General features: G+C 42.8%; 1 protein-coding gene across 1 annotated transcript; it reads right to left on the bottom strand.

Moving 5' to 3' along the window:
* Positions 1-65: 65 nt before the first annotated feature.
* On the bottom strand, positions 66-20,060 carry LOC128305714 (CLIP-associating protein). The gene is made up of 19 exons (XM_053043299.1): positions 19,933-20,060; positions 15,460-16,454; positions 10,765-12,083; positions 10,583-10,698; positions 8,386-8,511; positions 7,993-8,013; positions 7,065-7,193; positions 6,453-6,898; positions 5,954-6,384; positions 5,642-5,885; positions 5,462-5,549; positions 5,114-5,214; positions 4,712-5,001; positions 4,443-4,639; positions 4,221-4,362; positions 3,968-4,142; positions 3,696-3,902; positions 3,491-3,615; positions 66-3,413 (listed from the first exon to the last, which is right to left on the bottom strand). Exons 2-19 carry the CDS (start codon positions 15,649-15,651, stop codon positions 3,326-3,328), a joined length of 4,437 nt encoding a protein of 1,478 aa, XP_052899259.1. The 5' UTR covers positions 15,652-16,454; positions 19,933-20,060; the 3' UTR covers positions 66-3,325.
* Between the last annotated feature and the right edge of the window lie 496 nt (positions 20,061-20,556).

Here is a 20,556-nt window from a genome sequence, read left to right as displayed (position 1 = left end):
AACGCCACGTTCACATATTCTTTAGTTTCTTGCCCAACCACCACCATCCGATCTCGGTTGGCATTGTTCATTAACACTGCTGATTGGTGCTGCTCAAGCAGCTGTGCTGAGCTGTTTCATGACACATCTAGTGCAACCTATGGTAAAATTGCTTCGATCTACTCGTTCCATGCGCTTGCAATTTGTTTTGGCAAATAATAAAGTTTTTAAGGGCTAATGATTTTTCGTTTGATTCCCTTCCATAACGGACACACGGATTCAGTAACGTCAATTTGGAACTCCTACTTCCGTATTTAAACAACCGTCGCGCTTAGTTCGTACAAACGTTAAACTGTCTAAACTAATGCGTAACAATCAGTTGTAGAAAAGTGGCAAAACTCGAGGAAACAGTAAAAGCTTATTGTAGCAAGGGAATAAGAGAAGTAGGAATGGACTTGCTGCAGACGAATGGAGTAAATTGGCGCAAAAACATGTTTAGCATGAAACTTGATTTAATTTGGTCATACATGTTTGAATACTAAATATTCCTTCCTTCTTTGCCTTTCTTCTAAACATTTAGCTTTTTTAAACACAAAACTGCAAAATTTAAATTAACATCTGGAAAGCTCATCGTACTGTGAATTAAATCTGATTCGACGCGAGAAGCATTTAATTAAGCGTATTTTCTGTTTTTTTGTGTTTAACCTTTTCTTCAAAGGATTTAACATTATACACGACTCCAACGTAACAATAACCTTAAAATAATAAAACGAAAACTATTGGAACTGTGTAAAATTAAACACTTCAAATCAATCAAAACTTTTAATTATTAAAAAATCACCATAACCAGAAAGCAAGAATACTGATAAATAACCAAAGAAAAAAAATAAACAAGGAATTGACTCACACGATGACCATCGATGACGATGACGATGACGATCACACGGAAGCACACGATGAAGCAGTTACATATGATTCGGTAACTAAAACGAAAATCAACTTAAATATAGCGGTTTTGTTAATACCAATTATGAAACAAATCATTCTCAAATAATGCGCATATTTTTCCTTTGTAATACGCACTTCGAGTTACATGTAAGAAATAAAATACTGAATGCACATAAAGGAACAAACAAAATACGAAAAAAGACGTCAACACAATGACAAACACATAAAATAAAAAAAAATAAACAACCACATTCCTCAACCATGCAGATTTCTTCTATTAACGTTTCGTGTTTTCTTCTCTTTATTAGTAAAGGGTTTAATCGTTATTGGTTAAACTTTGTCCGGGCTTTCCTTCCTTTAGCATTTTCCGATTACTTTTGCTATCTTTTCTTTGCTTATCAGCGTCCGCTTCGCTCTCCATTTATCATGTTCGTGTAGCATGTACTTTGCAGCGATTTTTACACTATTTTTGCGTATGTTTCAACACCGCTCCTTCTTGGCTTCGCTTTGTGAGTGTTTTTTAGTTTAAGTGTGTGTGTTTGTGTTTTTATTTCTTACATTTTTTACATTGAACTTTTACCACCGAATATTACCGTGTGAACAAAAAGCGAACCTATAGTATGCTGTTTGTCTCTTAACGATTACGCGACTAGACATCCCGAGTAGAGGTAGTCTTTCTCTCTCTGTTTTAATGTTTCTTCTTTCCACATTCGCTTATTAGAAAATATAAAGTAATTATGTTTACTTTGCTTACTTAAGCTTGCTTTGTTCTCGGTCGTTTCTATGCGACGATTTCAAGTTTGCTGCTATGGCGCGATGTGTTGTGCCTTTTTCCCTCAATTCACTTTCAAAACCGAACGCATCCCGACAGCCCGTCTCAACAGAAAACAGTGCAAGAGTACGAAAGCTTTACTATATTCAATTATTGTTTACTTTTCTTCAAAAACACATGCATCATCATCCTCCAAACATCTGGAATGATATCAAATTGTGAAATGAGCGGGATGTTTTAATTGATCCGTTTCTCTTCGCTGTTGCTTCTTTTTTTCGTGTAACAGAACCACTTCTGGTTTGACTTGATGTTTGCTTGGTGGCTTTGTCGGTTATGCGATAATCCGATTATCTATAGCAGGATCGTATTAGTACCGCACGATACTAGTCGAGATTTTATCTCCGTGCCGAGCCTGTAGTAAAGCATTTCGTCCTCGTTTATGTTTTTGATCAATCTTTGTTTTTACTGATTATTAGAAGAAGCACATCGATGTGCTCATTTTAAATCAAATGAATTTTTAAGCATGTATGTATTGCATCCACGTGCCCTTTTCAAAGTCAAACAAAGAAAAAACATTGTCCATTATTTGAGTCACTTATGATTTTCATAAAATGATATCTCATATGATCATCCTGAGATACACAATTAAACGGCAGCATATATATGTTTGTTATTATATTACGAGCGCACTTTTTCTGCAACTTAGTGTTCGAGTGGCCTAAACAAACAAGCACACATTCTATTTGCAGCAATAAACCATTAAAATTAAAGGCAATTGTTTCCTGCTCGATCGATCTGTTCCATGCATGCATTTCGTATTCGTTATCGTTTATTATGCGAAGACATCCGACAGAATTACTGAATCTGCGGTCCCATTTTCCTTTTGGCCGTTTCTTACACCTCTCACCAGTCAATTTAGCTAAAACTGCGAGCAACAGTAGCTTGTGCGAACAGAGCAAAATGGTTCTTTACAATCAAATCTTTATTAGTATGTATATAAGAATGCTGTATATTATCTTGCCTCCTTAGTCTATTCATGATCGTTCGCTAGTGGTTCGATTAGGTGGTTAAACTAGCTTCATTAAAAGAAGTTTCGAAAACAAAGGACCTCTGTTACCATGCTCATCGTGTAAAACAAAACAAAAAATAGAAAGCCATTCGCATAGGAAGGAATACTGCGGGGTGTTAGACTCACAGTTTTGCATAATGTAAGCTATACCTATAGCACAACCGGATAAAGACAAGGATGACATCGTCACAGTACACAACGCACATACACTCTGACACGTACGCACACACACGCACACATACAAAACTTATCGTGTCTCTTTTCCTCAATTCTCTTGCCCTCCACCATCACCTCATTTGTTCTGTGTAACATTCCCGAAACATCATACCGATCCTAACCGATCGTTTTTTGATTGTTAGTTCCGATTAGGGGAAGGAAGAGAGAAAAAAGGTCAGAGTTGGGGTTAAAGCGCATTGGAAAGAATTGCGGTGTGCTGTGGTAGGTAGGTAGGATTATAAATAGTTTTACTCTTGAATAACGGAGATGCTTCTACGAAATTTGCAGAGCAATTTAGCAAATTTGCGTCCTTTGAATAATAATCACTTGGCATTTTTGGATCATGACATTGCTGTCGTCGACAATCCACCCTTATTGCTACTACTGCCACCGTTGCCCATTGATTTTGCAATATACACATTTAATAATCTGAAAATAAACGAGAAAACACATATCCGATGAATCATTCGAGCCGTACATTAACAACAAATGAGAAACCGATCTACCTTATCTTACTCGCGTTCAGTAGGGAGAATTTTGGTTTCACTTTCTCTTCGCCCATCACAATATAGAGCTTCACGATACAGAACACTGCCGCTTTCCGTACCATCGATTGACTATCATCAGCGAGCTGTTAGAAAAATGCAACATTACGGTAAAGTAAGCTCGATCACCACAATTTTGCACGGCACCGGAAAATACCACACTTACCCTAGCTACATTTGGCATTATACAATCTAGGTGATTATCGGTCAGATCCTTGCCCTGCTTCTGTGTCAGCTCGGTCAGTATTTTCAGCGCGCACAGATTCGCTGGAAATTCACCAGTCGCAATGACTGGGTTAAGTATGTTTACGGAAATGTCCAGCGGTAGCACGCCGGCAATCTTCACCACGATTATGTCAATTTCTCGTGACACCTGTGGGTACAAACGAAACGTGACAAAATTTAACATCATCAACAAGCGTGACGCCTTCTATTTACCTCTTTGCTAATTTTATAACAGTCTATTATCTTTAATAGAATCAGCTCGAGAAAGTTACTCCAGCATGCCTTCATCTCCGTGCTTCGTACGATGCGCCCAAGAGTGTGCAGTGATGCTATCAGCACATCGTTATTCTGCGATTCCATTAAATGCAGTAACATTTTCATGATTGCTCTGTAGGAAACGGAAAGAAAATGTAAAACGACGATTAGCAATTTTTGAAACACCACTTTACGATACAATCAAACTTACTTGAAATTTTTTATGGGCAGTTCACACGATCCATGTTTGATGCAAATTTGCAAATTTTCTAGCACCTGTTTTGTGGTTTCCGGTGCCGATTGGAGTGTTAGTACAATCGCAGCTTTAATCACATCGTTTTCTTTAACACCTTCTACAAAACAGAAATGTATGTGTGTAGAAAAATATGTTTGATCGTTCTTGAAATTCATTTTTTTCCGGCGGGTTACTTACTGTCCAGTACTAGCTCGCCATTCTCGGCACAGCTGTAACTTTGGTGACGCTGCTGCTGAAGCATCTGTTGCTGTTGTGCTATCGTTTTGTGGGCCAGATCCATGCTATCGAGCCGTACGGTATTTTCCGGTGTGTTTGACTCAGTGGTTGTTGCTGACTGTGTCTTCGACCCATTACATGAATCATCCTTTTCAAGACTGTTGTGAGCAGATGAAAAACGAACCGTTAAATCGTATTGCTTGCAAAAGCTTCAATCAGTTGAATCTTACCCTCCCATGCCTCCGCCTATATGGCCATTCATTCCATTCGATGCCATTCCATACACACCATGGCCAACACCGTCCAGCACGGTCATCGATTGCATCATGTGCGTTTCACCCATCTGGCTGATACCGGAATCCTTGCTGTTTGTATCACGGTCAAGTTTGCTCTCAAAGCTGTAGTTTTGTATTTCTGCCGTGGTTTTGCGCAGATTCTTGTACACTTCTTCCGTGTTCATTGATTCCGCCGCTGCCTCCACCGATGCTTGTCGTGATCGCGGACCTGTGGGGGTGATAGAAGGGATTAGCCGAGTTACGGATAGGTCCATTCCCGGAACAGAATACACAGTCGGGAAATAGACATAGCACACAGATAAAAAACAACACTATTCACTATGTGGGTACTACATGTAACTTACTAGCGATGTTCTGTAAACTATACGGCCCCTGCTGAGGACTAAGCAATGGTTTGGGGCTCGAAGACGACAGTGGAGATGATGGACTATCATTTCCTATAAAAGCAAAAGATGGCGCAGAGGGAAAGCCAGGATGATACAAAACAAATAGGTTTATCAATTCAATTTCTTGGTGTAACATCATTTTGCACTACATTTGCTAGCAATATAAATGTGTTAATGTAGTAATTTTCAGGTTTAACTGACTAAAATTGGGTAAAGCAAAGGATATTAGCAACTGCTTATCTGCAGATGCAAATCTAAATTCATTATTGATTCGCATCATGCACGTTGTTTTCCGTACCTGAAGTGCTTCTTCTCATATTCTGTTGGATATAGATTTTCGCCGTGTCTTGATACTGTTTCGGCAGATTGGCTAGAGCCATTGTCATCTGAGAATGTAGAATAGAAAAAGCAATCATCATGCCAATCAGTTTCCATCACATAATTGTACATTCTGCTGTATCTGTATATTCGTTCTAACCTGTGATGGATTGCAGTTGTATAGCGCCACGATGCACATGCGCGCCTGCGACTTTAGTTCGATACTTTTCTGATCGAGAGACGTCTGAATGATCTTCTGGATCGCGTGATTAACGACCTGCTGGTTCTGCGGATGCACCACAAACTGGGACGCCGTGCAGTAGCTTGTAGCTAACTGGGAAAGAAATTTCAAGGTCGCCTGGCGTGTCTTCACGTTCGGTGTTTGCGCATTGTCAACTAATATTCTGTAATTGTGCACAGTGTTAGGAGCGTGAAACCGCCGTAATAAAAAAAAACCCCGATAGCTACATACCGAAAGACACATTGGAGCTGTAGTTCAGAAGGGAAGTACTCGTAGATTATTTGAAGCGTTTTCCAGATCTTGCCATGCATAGAACCCAGTAGGTCTGTCCCGAGCTTGTTAAACAGACGCGTCAACAGTATAAATAACCAATCGTGCAGATCATTCGAATGCGACAGAATCAGCTCATTTACAGTGTCCAGAAACAGTGCGTACACTTTGATGTGTGGATCCATAAACATTTTACGGAACAGGTCCAACACGCACTGTAACTGCTGTTGCGTCAGCATTTTGCCTTCGCTGAGGTACTGCGTCAAATTGATTAATCCGTCCTTACGCTCGGACCAGTGCGACGAGGCGCAAAACTGGATGATCGTATCGATATCGTCGATCACTTGTCGTGAACTGTCCAATCGCGTGCGCGAACCATTCCATGAAAACGACTGTCGAAGCAAAAGCATGTTTTAAATCTCGTTTTTTATTCAGCTATTCCGGCGGCGTGCATACTTACATCATTGCCCCGTCGGTAGCTATCATAACTGCGCTCGGAACATACCGAGGACGCTTCACTTTCATCGGACTCATCGCGCGAAATTTTACGATGCAGCGCTAACCTAGCAAAGTCTGCGCAAGGCATATCATGCTCGTCCCCTGGCGATAATGCATCCGCAAGAGCATTCTCAGCCTCGCGACTTTGCTGCAGAATTTTCTGCGCCAATACCGGCCGACCAGGATTCAGCGGCGGCCGTCGAGGGCTACCGGTTCCATAACCGGGACGGCGCAATGAACCGAACTGTGTATGCGATCTGGTCGGGCTAGTTTCTCGAGAGTTTGCTAATGAGCGCGGAATGCCAGACTGAGTCTTTTTCGGCACCGTACCCGTTTGTCGATACAGAGACGTGACGCCACTATACATGTCACGCAACTTGCTCGAAGGAGACGTACTTCTGGATGTAGCTATAAAAGGTTTTTGAATGGAAGAAAAAACAAATGACAAACAAAGGCTCATTTTGGGTGAGAAACGTTTGGTGCAAATTTTCCAGCTCGTCCCAGCGGGATCGCACTTGAAGAACCGAAAGTAGGACGGAAGAGGTAAACAGAGGTTATGTGAGGTGATAATTACGCTGTGACTGTGACACTCCTGCCCTCGATCGGATCTTGCGTTCCGGTGTAGGAGGTTGCTGTGGCGTGGTCGCGTTGCTTACGGAGGATGAAGTGGCGGATACTGATGACGGTGTCTTTTTAGCACGTGCTGAAGAAATAAACAAACAACCGGAAACAAATAGCACACGTAAGTGTTATGAGCGGGTGAAAATCGTTAACATGTGAAAGATAAAACAATGTGCTCTGCAATGAATGTTTATATATTTATGTGTATATAGAAAACGGTTACAGTGATGCTGCCACCATAGCTGGTTCAAGTCAGCTCAAGGTATTTGTATAGCTATCGCAATTAGCAGGTGAGCATCTTGGGCACCTTTGACATATCTGGTTAGCAGCATTGCCATTAAGACAATGCTCGCTACAGACAGACAATCAACTCAACTTGACGGAATCCTTAGTCGAAAGACAGTTGCTTCGAAGAGTTAAGTAATAAAGAAGCTGCTACAGTGACGAATTCTACCAACACTACATCGTTACTCGTTATTGCTTACTCAAGTCATGCAACGAGAACGACAATATGCGATCGTCCACAAGAACAGATGAGTCGTGCTAGACTCAAATTGGAGCAGTATAAATTCAACCAGAAAGTTCACTTTACACGGTTCTTAGACGACATTGCGCATGATAAATAAATTAAGTTAAAACATGTGTTACAAATTGTCTCATAACGACTAGTGTTTGACCTAAAATGGATGTGAGGATTAGTTTTGAAAATCATGAATGCTATTTTAGTAATTCGATTCACACCATGCAGAATTACATGCAGAAAAACAAAACCTAATGTCGTTTTAATGATGTGCCAATTCAAATAATTCAAATGGATGGTTGTAGAAATTGAAGATGTAATTAAGTATATTACTAATTACTCCCTTTAGCGACCAACTTACCTTGTTGCGCGTAATGTCCCTCTAGTTAATTCAACCATACCACCATTTCATAGCATCATCAGACCGTATTGGCCAGAGACAGCCAGCAGTTTAAGTCAGCAGTTTCAGATATTAGTTTCCACGTCAAAAACACACACACCGCACGGTACGCGCATTCACATGCAGTCAGTTGTAGTTCAGTCAGAGATCAGCGATCAAGTCATGGAAAACGGGTTGGCAATATAAATTCGAAACAAAAAGGCAATGTTAGTAAGAACATGTTTGAAAGCAAATACAACACACACTCCAACGATAACTGGAAAGCCACTCGGTCTCTATCTTGGATAACCAAACTTAGTATTAGCTTATTATTAAGGTACTTTGGCAAAAAGCTCATTCGTTGGTTGCACTTACGTAGAGACGCCGTTCCGGAGGTCACTTTCAACCGTGCCAGGGTTGAATATTGTGCCCTGGCACGGGCCCGCTGGGCAGCGGCAGTGTCAACGGCGGACACACTCCTAAAGCCACCGGCTGCTCCTGCTGTCGTTCATGATTTTTGATGTTGCGTACGTAGCGGAAATTAGTTTCGAAAGCCGCGGCAACAGCACACATAGCACACATCGCAGCAAGGTATGGGGAGCAGAGGATTGAAAGAAAAAAAGATGATCTGTGTTGAGTAATGAGCAATGATCAAGTATGCACTCTAAAACGTTTCAAAGACCATGCGGCAGCGCAAGAGACACTCACAAACCCATTGATCATAGAAAAGTAATGCAAAACATAATCACCGGAAAGAAAGCGGATGTTAGTAACTGAAAGGGGGCGAAAATGTAGGATATTATTTACAGAACGCAACAACGACAAAAGATCGACGAACGGAAAGAATGAACATATTTTTATACAATTAACAAAACGACACAAAACAAACGAAACATAATGCTTTTTACACAATCGAAACTAGAAACGTAAAATTTTTCAAAAAAATCACATTCGATTCTGCGGAAATTAAGACCACAAAAGAAGGCCACAAACATCAACAATATCGTCACTCGATCGTTTCAACATGGTATAACCTCGGACAACCAATGGCGGCTGTTGCTGTTGCGCTTGTTGATTTGCAGGATTCGCATCCCGGGGAGTCGTCGCAACAGGAATACCACTCCGAGAACTGCGATTGAACGTTCTGGGCAGTGACGGAGCCCGCTGCAGGCGTGTCGTACCGGCCGATGATGATGACGAGGTGGATCCTGGGACAGTGGTGAGATTTTCCGTACTGACGCTCGTAGCGCTTACTGTTGTGTCATACATATTGCCAATTTTGTGTAGTTGATGGAGTTTGTGGCAAATTTTGAGCGGTTGGTTCGTTTGTTGCAATTGTTAGCGGTTGAACAGATGGAAAGAAGGTAAGATGAGTTCAGTCAAAACCAGAGAAGGCACAAATAGAAAGACACCGAAAGAAAGAGAAAAGGGCAAATGCCATTACGAAATATTGGTATAGGGTCATATTGTTTTGTTGCCAAAACTGTTATGTGCGATTCTACAGTTCAGATAGGAGATATAAAATATTTATGTTAATTGTGCAAGCAAATTAAAACTTGTTGATCACAAATAGACAATCGCTATAACTGAAAAACACATCCTATTTTGGGTAAAGTAATAAATCATAAGTTATTGTTATTGAAAAACGCAACAAACAGATGTGTCGGCTTAAAATGATAGATATTTGAACTATTAACCTTTTTAGCAAGTTCTATACTTAATACGCTCCTTAAAAGCACAACTAATTTGAAGAAATAACGTAAGATTCATTTGCGGAAAACATGACAGATAATGAAGAGACATATCAACTAGATTTTCTAGCGAGACAGAAGAGAAGCAAGTTTCCGAAAACTACAGAGGAAATTGACAGGCTTAGCAAAGCAGAAACTTGCGCACTTCCAAAGGAGGAAGGTTTTAAGTACAATGCGATCAGCATGATGAACCTGCTGAATTACCTGGAGGTTGTGCGGTTGCGGGACTTCGCAACCCGGACGATTGCCTTCGTTCTTTATGGGGTATTTGAATGAGGGGATTGATTTGATTACATGAGTTTATCGCACGTGATATTTGCCATTTGCGATGATATGTGTTGCGCATCATGGAAAAGGATGAAAGAAAACAATAACAAGAGAAATGAAATGTTGCATTAAACGAACGACACCGTGTGAAGTACATCGGAAGACAGCATGATGGTTGTTCGTTAAGGAAAGGTAGGAGATTATGTTTTACCACGACAGAAAGACAGCAATCATTTCACACGCAACACAGTCGGTAACAAGCTGTGCTATCGATTGTAACTAAGAGTTAAATCTAAATCCGCAGACTTTGCAGGTGTACGAATCATGTGATTACTTCACAATAAATTTAGTGCTTCGAAACCGCGGGTGTAGACGAGCAGTCTGTGGGATGGGCCGAAAACAGTGTAGGAACGATGGTTGTGGACGGAAAGAGCGGGAATCAAGGTGTTGATAATGAGATTGAAATAACATTTAACACATACTTATCACCCCACCAGAGACAGAATTCAAGCTACTGTTGCTGCCACGTAGACTAACACTCATTGAGTTGGTACCGTTTGTTCCGAGATTGTCCCGCTCACGCTCGAGTGTACGCTGTGTCGAAATGTCCAACGAGCCGTACAAGTTGTCTGCCAAATCCGGAAAATGGCGCCGAAAGCTCCAGAATGCACTGCAAAAAATAAGTGGGAATGTTAGTACAGGTAAGACAAAATCGTGCTCAATATCTTCCGCTTACCATCGACTGTATCGCCGGGCGTCATTGTCCGCATCGACCATTCCTTTGCGTAAGGCTTCGCGCAACAGACTGCTGTGTTTTTCCAAAGCCTTCGTTGGCCACTCATCGAACAACAGACCGAGCATCTCGCAAAGTGTACTGCGGATATCTTTCGATTTCGAGAGCATGAGATTCTGCGTCAAGATCGGGATGATCTTCGGTGCATGCGTGTATCGGATCACATATTTTAATGCAATCGTGCCCGCTGACGAGATTACTTTGGCCGAATTTTGGATAAGGTTGATCAACTCTTGCAGAATGTAGATGACGAACTGATCCAACCGGCTTCGCAACACTTTGCTCATGTACGCGAGCGTGATGCACGCCTCGCGGATCACTTGCGACCGGAGCTCTTTTAGGATATCGAGGAACGCAATCGAAAGATCCTTCAGTTGCTGCGTAAATGCCGGCGAACCCTGAACATTGATTATCAGCAGTGAACGGATTTTTTTCAACGCGTCCACCCGTTTCTCCCAATCCACGTTCTTGTCACCGATGAGCGTGTTGATCGATTTCATGTGCTCGTCCATGTCGCGCTGGGAGAAGATCGTCAGCTGTGGTACGTTCTCAAAGGAAGCCTCGAACACCTCGTGGGACACGGCACCCGCTGCTAGCAGCAGATCACCCGAGCCGGCCGTCTGCGTTTCGAAAAGTGGCTTCCGTGGTGTGGCCGATGGTGTACGCTTCACCAACCGCGTTGGCCGCTCGACGACCGCGGCTCGGTCCAGCTCATCGTGTCCACCGCCGCCGCTGGCTGCCTGTAGTGCCGACGGCAGCAACAGCCCATCATTCCGTGTCTCATCAAATTTCTGTTCGAGAATGGTCGCCTTGGTTGATGGTACATCACGCTTCTTTAGATCGAAGCGCAACTTTTCGCCGACATGCTTATATATCTCGACCAACGTCTGAATGGCGGCATCACGCACCGTTGGCGCAGGGTCCCCGAGCAGGATCACGATCGGTGGGATGTACATCTTCACCGACAGGGACTGTGTGCCGTACTCGTTCAGCGTGCTGACGATCGTCTGCAGAAACTCTTCGCGCACCTTGGCATTCTTGTGTTTAAAGCAGACGCTCAGCTTATCCAGCAGCGACTGTGGGGCAACAACTCGGCACTCCATCAGCTTGTGCAACAGCAGCTGTGCCTTCTCTCGCACTGTATCGCGACTATCGCCGAGTCGGTCAATCACATGCGGCAGGATGGTCGAAGTGTACGCATTAAAGTCTTGTCCCAGGCGCACGATCAGCTCCGTAAACGCTTCCAGGGCGCGCTGTGCGATCTGTTGTCGAAAAAGGACAGAAAAATTTCCGTTATCAATCTTGATTCAATGATAATTAAAATTTACCCTCATGCGTAACGTAGCAGCGGCAGATTTCTACATTTTGCCTTACTTGTATGATGCTTAAATGCCCTTAATTGGTACCGAGTTTGAAAGAGGGAATCAAACAGGGGGAGTTCGACTCCACTTTTAACCCTCTTGTGACAGTTGATCTTGTGCATGAACCTCATTTATCCGCCTGTCATGTTAATAAAGATAAAGCAGTTTTACACTGCTGTGGCACTACTTTCATGCTAGTGTGTTTTCGATAACAAAAACATGACTTTTATCGTGGTAGTCTAGGTGTCAGGGCTCACAGCTGATAATGAATTGAGATTCCGATTGGATAGCTAAACCAATCCACAATGTACGCGTTTTACAATTGAATTTACAAAGAAAAAAAAGTTACTTTGGAGTGCGAAAGTAACTCGGAATCGACTTGGTCTGTGATTAAAACTTTCTCTCATTTTCACCGCAAAATTGTTCACTTTACAGAGCCAACGTGGGATAAGTGGCAAGCGCGCAAAAAGGTTATTACGGACAATTTAGGTGTGCGCAGCACCAAACAGTGACAGCCATTTGTTACATCTTGACCACCGAAATTTCGTACTTTCAGCGAAAGTATCTTCTCCATTGCGCATCTTCATTTAATCAAAGCCAAAAGAAACCCGACGAGAGTACAATGAAGAAGATCGCTTAAATAAGTCTCAGTGCGTCGAGGGAGGGCTCGAGTTTAAAGACACAACCGACCATTTCGTTCAATTGAACCAATTCCAGTTGGACGGTCATAAAACAGTGCGCGCGCATTGCACCACATTGCACTGCCGCGGGTCGGGAATTCAGTAGATAGGAATAGTGGTAATAGCAAGCGGAATCTCTAATCTTCCATACAGCGACCTCTCCCCATCGTTCGTTTGGTTTGATTTATACAAAAACATGATCCTCCACCATGCGTGAGGTGGTGCAAAATATAATAAACCATCAAATCGCGCAGGTCGGTGAGGATCGTCGTTACACCGTCGCCGATGCGCTCGGGATGTGCGATCGATGACCCGCGACAATTGGCGCTGGCGTGAGCGCAACGCTACCAACCAACGATCTTCGATGTTTGAATGTTCGATGTTTCTTGTGGCTAAGGGTTGGGCATCGTTCACACGTGACGAAAAAGGTTTTTTAGGTTGCGGGCGTGGAGAATCTAGACGTCCCGGGTATTGTGCAATGAAGAAGACGGTACTCCTCTGTTGGACAAAAACTCGAAAAGCTGTGAATCAAAAATGATTCTTTTGTTGTCAGTAAGAATCTAAAAATGAGAAACAGAGAACTCCTCCAACTTCTACAACGAAATCGACCGCATCAATCAGAAACATGTCAAGGCGGCAACAATAACGATAAATTTTGATTTGCTTCCCTCGTTGATGACTCGATGAAGCCGTCCAAAACAAAAACAAACCACAAAAGTAACACTGGCGAACCTTACCATGCACAATCTCTGAACCTTCCCTTGTGCTGTTATCGCAGACACTGCCGGATCCGTTGTATTCTAGATAACTTATCAAGGACGGACAACAAAACGAAATTGGACCTCCGGAATGTCTGCCCGAAAATAGTGACGAATCATAAACGTGGTTTCCATGTTTCAATACCCTAACTAACCTTCCAACTAAGGTTTGTTATCTAAGTTCCAAGAAATTAGTAGCCCATAACATCAGCGGATCCGTAATAGCTCTGGTAAATGCTGAACACAAAATCTAACGAACCACTTTACCCGCTTCGCACCCACGTGGAGGACGGGAGAACGCTTTACTTGTTGTCACTTGAAAACTGATTCGATTAAGTAACTTGTCCATCGACGAAGGCCGACCAATCTACCGACAGACGAGAAGTGACACAGCGCACAACCACAAGACATATGTAGTGACATTTTGTATTACTTTTTCCAAGCTCTATAGAGCAACGATACTCACATTGACTTAAATTTTAGCGTTTCTTCCTTTTTTCGGGAGTTTTTCTTACTGGAGCGCTAAGTTGAGCGTAATATATTCAGAGCTTTATTTCACACATAGAATCTTGCCATATTTATGTGAGCAAATCGCAGCAATCCAAGTCTGAAATTACGCCTTGTGGCTACTCAGTTTCATAACATCTTCTCCGCTGCACAGAGAGCCCATACAAAAAAAAAAAAAACGATAACATAAAATGTGGTAAAAACAGTAATATCGTCGTCAACTACTACGTTGAAATCATCACAGTACGTTTCAATCGGTCAGAAGAAAAGAACGTGTTTGCACAACGTCCGTGCATTGGACGATCCAGAGGTAAATAAAGATGCAGTTCATCGCTCCCACCCTCTCCTCCAATGGTTTGGTCATAAAATTCGATACGTCGCCATTGACCTCATCTGACGTAAACGATATGCCAAAGGCTTCATTATACACGTGTAACTACAAAAAATCTGCACTGTAGCTCTTATTTCAACTTCATTCATATACTACGCTGCATTATTCCTTCCAAACAGTTGGCCACTTTGCGAAGAAGAGGGTTTATTAATACTTCGCTGCTAGTGTACGTGCGGCCAAGGGAGGTTAACCGTCCTATTCCGATTCTCAAAGGTTAAAGGAATGTAAATTCTTCGATACAGGTGTAGTGTACTGAGGGACATGGAACAAATCTCAGTGGTTTTGAACCAACTCCATATGTCGGGGAGAAGGTGATCATGACGGTCTCCTCTGGACGCCGCGGAGCCAAAGCTCTCTGTGAAGTAGCAAGCGGAGTAAGGTTTAGTGTGGGTAGGCTAAAAGCGGAAAGTGGCCCCCGCATGACCTGCACACACTATTTGCCAGGCAAGGTTCTTACCGGTCGCTACTGCTTCCCTCGCCTGCTCTTTTCTACACACGAGGAATTGATACGGAGCTCCGTAATCGCCACCTTGCGCATGAGGGAGAGAGAGACAGCGGGTACCAGAGCTCCAGGGACACAGACCGTGTCTCGCCTTTTTTTTTGGCGTCATCGCCGTTGCCATAATCGTCACTGGACTAACTCCACCACACACGACCGACACGTAAAAGGTGCGCAGTTCATTAAAATGTTTCTCATTTTTCTTTGTCAAACCAGCACACCACACCGTGTGTTAGCGTGTGACGACAGTCTCTGTAGAGAAACCTCCACAAAACGATCGTACCGACGCACGGATCGAACCCGATTTGGATCGAACTGTCGCTCCCCTCCATTTACTTCGCGCAGAGGTGGTAGAGAAAAGGCGGAGGTAGAAAAAAAAAGTCCCGCACACAGGGGGAGTTGTAGAGGAAACAGGAAGGGACAGCGTCATAAAATAACCTACCTTATGGTGACTTCCGGTCATCCACGGAATGAGCCCATCGATGAGCAGCCCGAGGTCGGTGCATTCAATGGAATTTTCCGAATCGCTCAGATAGAGCACCAGATCCTCGGCCAGCTGGGCCTTCACGCGCATGTCTGCTTTTGCCATCTGCGTGACATATCCGTCGATGTCTATTGGCTTCTGGTACGCCATCCTGTGTGCCCTTTCCTCTTAGCTCGAGATCCTTTTGTTTGGCCGGCCACCACACGTATGGCCCTTGGCTTAAAAGTGCACCGATTTTCTACGGAATTGTTTGATTGATCGGGTTCGGTTGATCTCCCAAACTTAATTTTACCTCCCACACAACAGTAGGAGGCCTCGTCGTTCAGGCAGGCGTGCTGCTGGTCACTCTGTTTCACTTGCTGTTAACTTCGCCGACCCAATGGAATTCCAACTGTTTTTATTGGATCGCATCGAAGTAGCCTTCAACTTTTTGTTCCAAGAATTCTTCACTTCCTCCTTAATTTTCTTGCACTTTTTCACTTTTTTCGTCGTCTTCGTTTCGCTAATGAATGCATTGAAGGGTTTGCATACCTTCAACCTGCCGTCCAACGGCTGTTTATTGATGAAACAACACCAAACAATGAAACACACACCTCGGAAAACACTTTTTCAACAAGATCTTCTTCTTCTTTTTCGCACACTCAGCAGTCGTCGGTATTTATTTTGTTGCAAATTATCACCACACACATATATCTGGGGTTTGTCATCAACTCATTCAACCCTCACTCGCCCGCTGCTTCACTTTTCTCTTTCCCCTCCTTCGACACAAAACCAGCGCGAGGGAAAGCTATTTTTTAACAACGGAATTTTTGGAACAATTCGTCCCGAAACACTAACACCAGAAATGATGCTCTTCGTTCTCTGTAAACACTACGGCACACCATTCGACCAGGAAGTAGTGACGAGAAACAAATTTACTCACTTTTACAAACGTTGAGATGAACATGCGGTCACTGTGAAGAGATTATACATGCATACGTTATTGGCGATGTACACTAAACGTGCAATAAGAACTAATTTTACGTTCATGTATCAGTTGTTCAATGAATTCGTATAATTCTTTAATAAAATACCCTCACAAACCAACGAACTCATCTTATTTTATACACAACTGTCGAGCTTTTTCCTGCTGTACATAATTGCCATAGGACTGTTTAATGTTCGATTTGCGTGCTAATTAAAAATGCACTTGTCTGGCAACTTGATGTCTGTACGACGTGTGTAATATCTGATCAACTATTCAACTGTGTATTTGCGGTGTTCTCAAGCTAGATAAGGAAACTACAATTCATTTAGAACAAAACAAGCGCAGTTAATGTGTCCATGTTAGAATATTGAAAGGTATCTTTCATGACCAATTAAAGTTCCTCCAAACATTTACCCTTTTGTAGTGCAACATCCTTTGTAGTTTCAACAAATTCTTCCCGTAGAAGTTCTCCAACAATAACCAATAATCGGAACACACCAGTAACCTACTTGTGAAATGGTTTAGACTCTCGAGATGGGGAAGTTTAGTTTTTGGCAGGGATCCCACTGCAAATTTGGGCACCTTTTGCTGCTGTTTTTAGTCCGTTATACAATCTGAGGCATGATTTTCCACACTGTCAAGCTGTGATCGATCTGGACTGAGGACTGCATTGTTGTAAAATTTTGCATATTAGGTCATTCTAACAGATTTACACAAAATGATATATAATAGCTAGCACTCTTAGCAGTCCTGTGTTTCAAATGCTTAGTGAACCGATAATAAAACTACACTGTAATGGACATTGCATCATCAATTAAACGGCAATCAAGGTGAGCAAAAAAACAAAGAACATTAGACACCATTTAACCTATGGTTCGGTCGTTCGGCCATCAGCTCTCGAGCGCGCGATCCATACATCGTCGATATGTAGCATAAAGTAAAAAGTTGAACATCCGCATCATCATCTACCGGTCGCTGCTAGCTGCTTTTAACCCGAGGAAGCCGGTTGCAATTGAAGTTGATAATTACGCGACACCTCCGTTGGTGTCGTCTCACCTTTGTCGTTTAGTGAATGATTCGGTCATATCGTTGTAAAAATTGTGTATAACTCAACAACCCCCTCCGATCATATCAATGTCCACCCAAATCGTGCCAGAGTGGCAAACACACATCGTGACATTGCTGCTGGTGCGTGGTTCGGTGCTTTTTTGTCAATATTCCGAAATGATCTAATCGTTCGAAATAAATATTTACATTTCGATTACGCATCGCAGCGATTGGAGGGAAGGAGGCTCGAGGATGGCAGTAGTATGCTTAAAGTCACACAACCTTGTCAAACCAGTAGTGCTTCAAAACACTGTCACAGTGTGCGTGTGGCGTAGTTCTCGAGAGACTTCAGGCAATCAGTATTCTTGTTCGCTATCAATTTTCGGTAAGGACATTCATAAAGGACATTCATTCTTATGAATGTTAGCGAAAGTGGAAGAACACTCACATCCATCCTGTTGTACAAAATACCTAGATAAGATATTCCGGGCTATTACGTAGTCTCACACAGCAGCAGCAAATAACATCTACCGTCAACGCATTTGCAAGGGCAGAGCGCTACATAACAAACATCGAATGCGGTCGTGTGTGGGGCAAATTTCTTCCTTGGGACATCTACCCACCCCCTTTCTTTGAATCCGCAACCGCAACGCGAGCACATGGGGTGGTGTTGGGGGGTGGCCTCTGGGAGCATTGGTATGTGTTAGTGCAACTGTGCTCCATTTAATGCCCGTTGGGGCGCGCTGGCTGCATACGGTTGCCTACTCACGAACATCATTTCTCGCACGCACGCACTGTGCAAAAAATCAACTGACTGACAGGAAGCAGTACGGATGAGGAGCAAGTGCTGCGAGAGGTCAATTTGCACACAATATTATGTTTGTGCAGTGTTGCTGTTACATTTAGCTACCAAAGAAACACCGGATTAACCGTCGTCACTGAGACGAATAATTTGATGTGTTCTAAGCTCTAACAAATTGATCTTCGAATTGACAGATGTTCTGTTTAACTTTCACTATTTCTAGAGAGATGCTCCATTCTGGTTCCAAGTTCCAGTCTGAGTTTCGCCCAATGGTTCATGTAGCTTTGGAATAGTCACATTTTACCGTGTAAAGTTCCAGGTTAATTCGCATGAACATTCGCCTTTCTCAGTATTTTACAAGGCCGTGCGGCCCTTCCCACAGATAGGGAGACTAAAAAGAACTAAAATGAAAATAGCACTCTCCACAGTTGTTGGGACCGCAGCATTAAAACGAATTTACCAGCTAGACTAACTAGAAAGAGAGTTAAAATTTGGTCAATCGGTTCAGCGCTACGACGCTCGCTTGTTACTTTCGAACCATGGTGAAAACTAGGCAACAACGGCGACTCCATGGTCTCCGGCAGGCCAACTGGTGTCAGAGGCTTGAGTTTCTTCAAGCAGCTCTCTTTGGACGCAACCTGCAGGTAGCTTTTCGGACACAGTAACCCGGATGGACAAGATGTTTTTTCTTCTGGTGGGAATTGGACACACCATCTTGATTAGACGAAATTTCACTCCATTTCTTCTGTCTCCATTGTGCAGCTACTTTGATGAGTACTTTGGATTGTTTAGTCGTCATCATCTACACCACTCACATTCGCCCTTCGATATGGGGGTGTACATGAGAAGTGGGAAGGCAATCATTTCTTGGACACGACTACGGAAGATTTCGGGAGTGTGCCAGCATATCAGCACATCAGTATCACGCTTTTGGACAACAGCACAATACACAACCATAGAGTAAATCGTTTGTTGCAAAATTTGGAAACGCGGCTGGCAGCAAATAGCTCGGAAACACCGGGCCAACAATACATTCGTACGACCAATACTTATACCCATACACAAACCACACACACACACACACACTCACACACGCGAGCCCGCATTGGAAAAAATCGCGCAACTAAAAATCTTCTCACACGGGGGAGAGCCTTTTCACTAAACAACGAAGCTGCCAGCAACTGACTGTTGTATAGCGATAGGAAAAAGATTCTTTCATGGATTGTTTCACGAAATTACACTATAGCGAACGGGATGGTATGCTCAGATACGGAACGGAGCCACATTCACTTCACAGCTGCATATGTAACCGGAACTGGCGACGGAGCGCTACTTCCAGAAAATCTTCTTGTCTGAAAAGCATTTCTATTTGCAGTGCACAAAAAGTAATTGTGTTGAAAAAAAAGTCCAAAATTTCACCACTTTATATACATACATACACACACACGCTCTTCTTCCTATAGATGAATGAAAGAACTTGTTGGCGTTGACCGTCGTCACTTCTTCCGCCATCTCAATTTCTACCGACACGGGTGCGACCCTTCCATTCAACGGCGTTTCCTTTCCAAGCGCTGTTAGCACGGTTATACACGATCTAGTGACGACCGAAACTTACATTTCACGGTTTTCACTTGGTTAACCGTTCCGGAACCAGCCGATTGACAACATTTTGCCAATCAAATCAACCTTTTTCTTTCTTCACAGCTTTTGCAAACCTCTCGCGACACACGAACAACACACGGGCTATGCGCTAGTTTTCGAGTTTCCGTCGCTGCCTGCTCCGTGTGTACGCAGCATTCCCTTGCGCTGTATGGGTGTGTGCGTGTGCCGTTGGTAGCGTAGAGTCGGGTTCTTTATCGTTGGCGAGAGGCTGTTGTCTGTTCCGAGCATTATTCTTCACTGTTTGTTATTATCTCGGTGTTTTTGCACAATTTGTAGGTTTTGTAACATTTTGTAGAATGCTTGCTGATAACAAAATGATTTTAGAATGCTTAATTTTTTTAACATTCCGCTGGGAAATATCGTGAAACCCAACTAACGCATTGTACAATAATTTGAATATTTACCAAATGGTATTCGGACTGTTTCGGCGTTTACTTTCTTTTGCAGACATTTAATTAACAATGAAAGAAAAAATAGTTCACGCTATGCTAGGAGACTTTTATTAGAAATTCATATTTTTTAATTAAATTCATGTTTACTGAGAAACAGAGTTCGTGTCACAAAAGCTTCCAATTGC

This window comes from Anopheles moucheti, chromosome 3 (assembly GCF_943734755.1).
Source record: "Anopheles moucheti chromosome 3, idAnoMoucSN_F20_07, whole genome shotgun sequence".
NCBI lineage: Eukaryota > Metazoa > Arthropoda > Insecta > Diptera > Culicidae > Anopheles > Anopheles moucheti.
The sequence above is the reverse complement of the archived record's forward strand: the minus strand, read 5'-3'. Positions and strand labels throughout refer to the sequence as shown.